Source organism: Penaeus chinensis, chromosome 10 (assembly GCF_019202785.1).
Source record: "Penaeus chinensis breed Huanghai No. 1 chromosome 10, ASM1920278v2, whole genome shotgun sequence".
NCBI lineage: Eukaryota > Metazoa > Arthropoda > Malacostraca > Decapoda > Penaeidae > Penaeus > Penaeus chinensis.
The window spans coordinates 9,902,990-9,905,489 of record NC_061828.1 but is presented as its reverse complement, the minus strand read 5'-3'; the positions used below and the strand labels follow the sequence as shown (position 1 = coordinate 9,905,489).

Here is a 2,500-nt window from a genome sequence, read left to right as displayed (position 1 = left end):
GCTTTGTTCGATAATGATTGCGATCTTGCAATGCACTTTCATTATTAAATGAAAAGAAAAGTTATCTTACATGCTTAATCCAGTTATTCTGAGAAACACTAATTGCAACCGAACATTAACATTAAGACTCCTGCAGAAGATCGCATTATGTTGTAGCCTTAGTCACAGGTAATAACCAAAGTGAATGTGAGCTGCAGGGGGAAATATCTATAAATATACAACACCAGGAAGAATGATCCAGCAGCTGCACAAACGCTATTTTTTTCCAGATTTAACCTAGCCACAAATGCCGCCATTTTCACAGCGCTTCGACTCGCCGCCACAAAGTCCGGGTTCGTATCAGTACCGATTTTTAGTGAGGAAACTACAGATTCACTTTCCACCTTTGGCGACTTACTATATGTTTTAAAAAGTTGCTAAGATGAATATTAACGGACAGAGAAGATAAAAGACCATATTTACATGGATGCCAGAACACAGAACGCTCTGGTAAGTGCCAACCGAAGCGTGCTTTGTCCAAGGTCTGTATCATAACCGTATTGATTTCTCCTGTCCTAACCTACACGAGAAACGGCTGTTATAACGGCGAACGAGTGTGTATGCGTTCTGCCAGGTGGGTCGATTGACAAAAAGGTTAAGTTTAATTTCAAGTGTAATTTCGTCACGGCTTTTAACCTTACAAACCGACCACTTGAATAACCGGATCTTTTGGGTCGATTTCTTTTATTCTCTTATTTTATTGGAAGCTTTGTCTCTCCAAGGAGTCACGCACGAGGCATTTGCACGAGCAATGTATCTCTTCAAGTGAGGGGGAGGAGAGGGGAGGGGGCAAGGGGATAGGGGGGGCTGGGGAGGAAGGTGATTTTCAATCATATCGGTAAGGCTATATAGATTACATTTCTGTATTGACCTTTTTAAGAAACATGCCAGGATCACTTACCGATGCAGGTTCGGAGGCGGAGTTGTTGGAGCCCGTGGAGGAGTTCGTGGTGTTGGAGTTGGAGGACGCATTGGAGGACCAGCTTCTGGAGGAGGTCCTTCCGCTGTTGTTGGCCGAGAAGAAGCTGTCGGAAGAGTTGAGGCTGAGGCTGTCCGGGCTGAGAGTCGCCGCCTTTCCCACTTCCATGATTTTGGCTTGGCCTCGAACGCCGGGCAGACGAAGGAGGTTCTTGAGGCTGGACATGTCGCCCTTGAGACACTGCATCCCACTCTTGGGCGTGTCCGTCACGTCGTTGTCCTTGAGGACGGACACATTCATCATGCTAGAGCTCGTGGTGGGCATCTTGGAGGGCGACGTGTGCTCGGGGGAGGCCGGGGGGCCCTCGCTGCGCACCGAGCGGAAGGAGAGCGTGTCGGGCGCCCGTCGGGAGCTGAACGACAGGCCGCGGCGCACGTTGGCCTGCGACACACCCGACCACGTGCCCACCTGGTAGCCGACGTCCTTCTCGGCCTGCGCGTACGACGACGGCACGATCAGACTGTCGCAGTCTACGCTTCTCTCGCTGTAGGAGTCTCTGAGGGCCGCGACGCCGCACCGGTCGGAGGGCTCGGTCACGGCCGGCACGCGACTGACCTCGGGGGCCCGCGGGACCGTGGCGGAGGTGCTCAGGTGTTGGGCAAGGCTCGAGGTGGACCTCTGGGGGCTTGCGTGCTTCAGCATGGCGTCTCCTGAGAAAGAGAAATCACATGGTTAGCAAAATAGGCTAAGGAAAAATATACGAGATGTACTTGTCCATTCAGCACCAAAAATAGTTTAAACGCAGTTCTTGAACTTTCGAGACAATATATCTGTCTGTCCCAGCTAAAAAGCTCACTACCAAATCTTCACACACAGCTATAAAAAGGCGCTTTTAACAACCCTCAGGCAGCTTGAACTAACATCTCCCAAATGGTCTGCCCTCGCATAAAAAGTACATCCTAACCAAACAATCAGAACTCTTTATCGCACTCCTTCGGTCACTCCCAACACGCATGCCCAGACCCTACGCGATTAAGGGCCAATAGCTATAAAATCTCAATGATAGAGAGGGCGTCATCTCCTGTACTATGAGCCGCCCACACTGACCACTCTAGCCCCTACATAAACACTCTTCCACGCTTCCACTCTACCACACCACCACCCGATCGGTTAAAGCACAAAAAAGGGCGGAACGTGTAAACAAAAACACAACTTAAGCTACTTCGCCGTGCACTTCCGCCCGCGGCTGAGAGAGGCTTTGTTGTTCTCTCCTCCAGCGGCGCCCACGCGTCCTAGGCGGGGCTATGGGTGTTACTGGGAGGATCCTCTTGCTCTCTCTTCCATTCCTTCTCATTCGTTCCTTTTTCTTCCTGTCTCTTCCTCTCTCTCTCTCTGCTATCCATTTCCCAGCTCCGCAATTATGTGCTTGGGGGAAGAGATAGATAAACAATTCCCCCTTTGCAAGTAGAACGTGATGGCGCGAGAATGAAATGCATCCGATCTATATTTGGCGCAGAGGGTCGCAACTCTCCACCTCCTGCA

At 50.6% G+C, this 2,500-nt stretch overlaps 1 protein-coding gene across 1 annotated transcript in view; it reads right to left on the bottom strand.

Moving 5' to 3' along the window:
• LOC125029766 (mucin-5AC-like) overlaps positions 1-2,500 on the bottom strand; it is a 56,670-nt gene that overhangs the window by 48,687 nt on the left and 5,483 nt on the right. The window contains exon 2 of the mRNA XM_047619899.1: positions 941-1,668. Coding sequence (XP_047475855.1) covers positions 941-1,660 — 720 coding nt within the window. The 5' untranslated portion in view covers positions 1,661-1,668. The remainder of the gene's footprint in view (positions 1-940; positions 1,669-2,500) is intronic.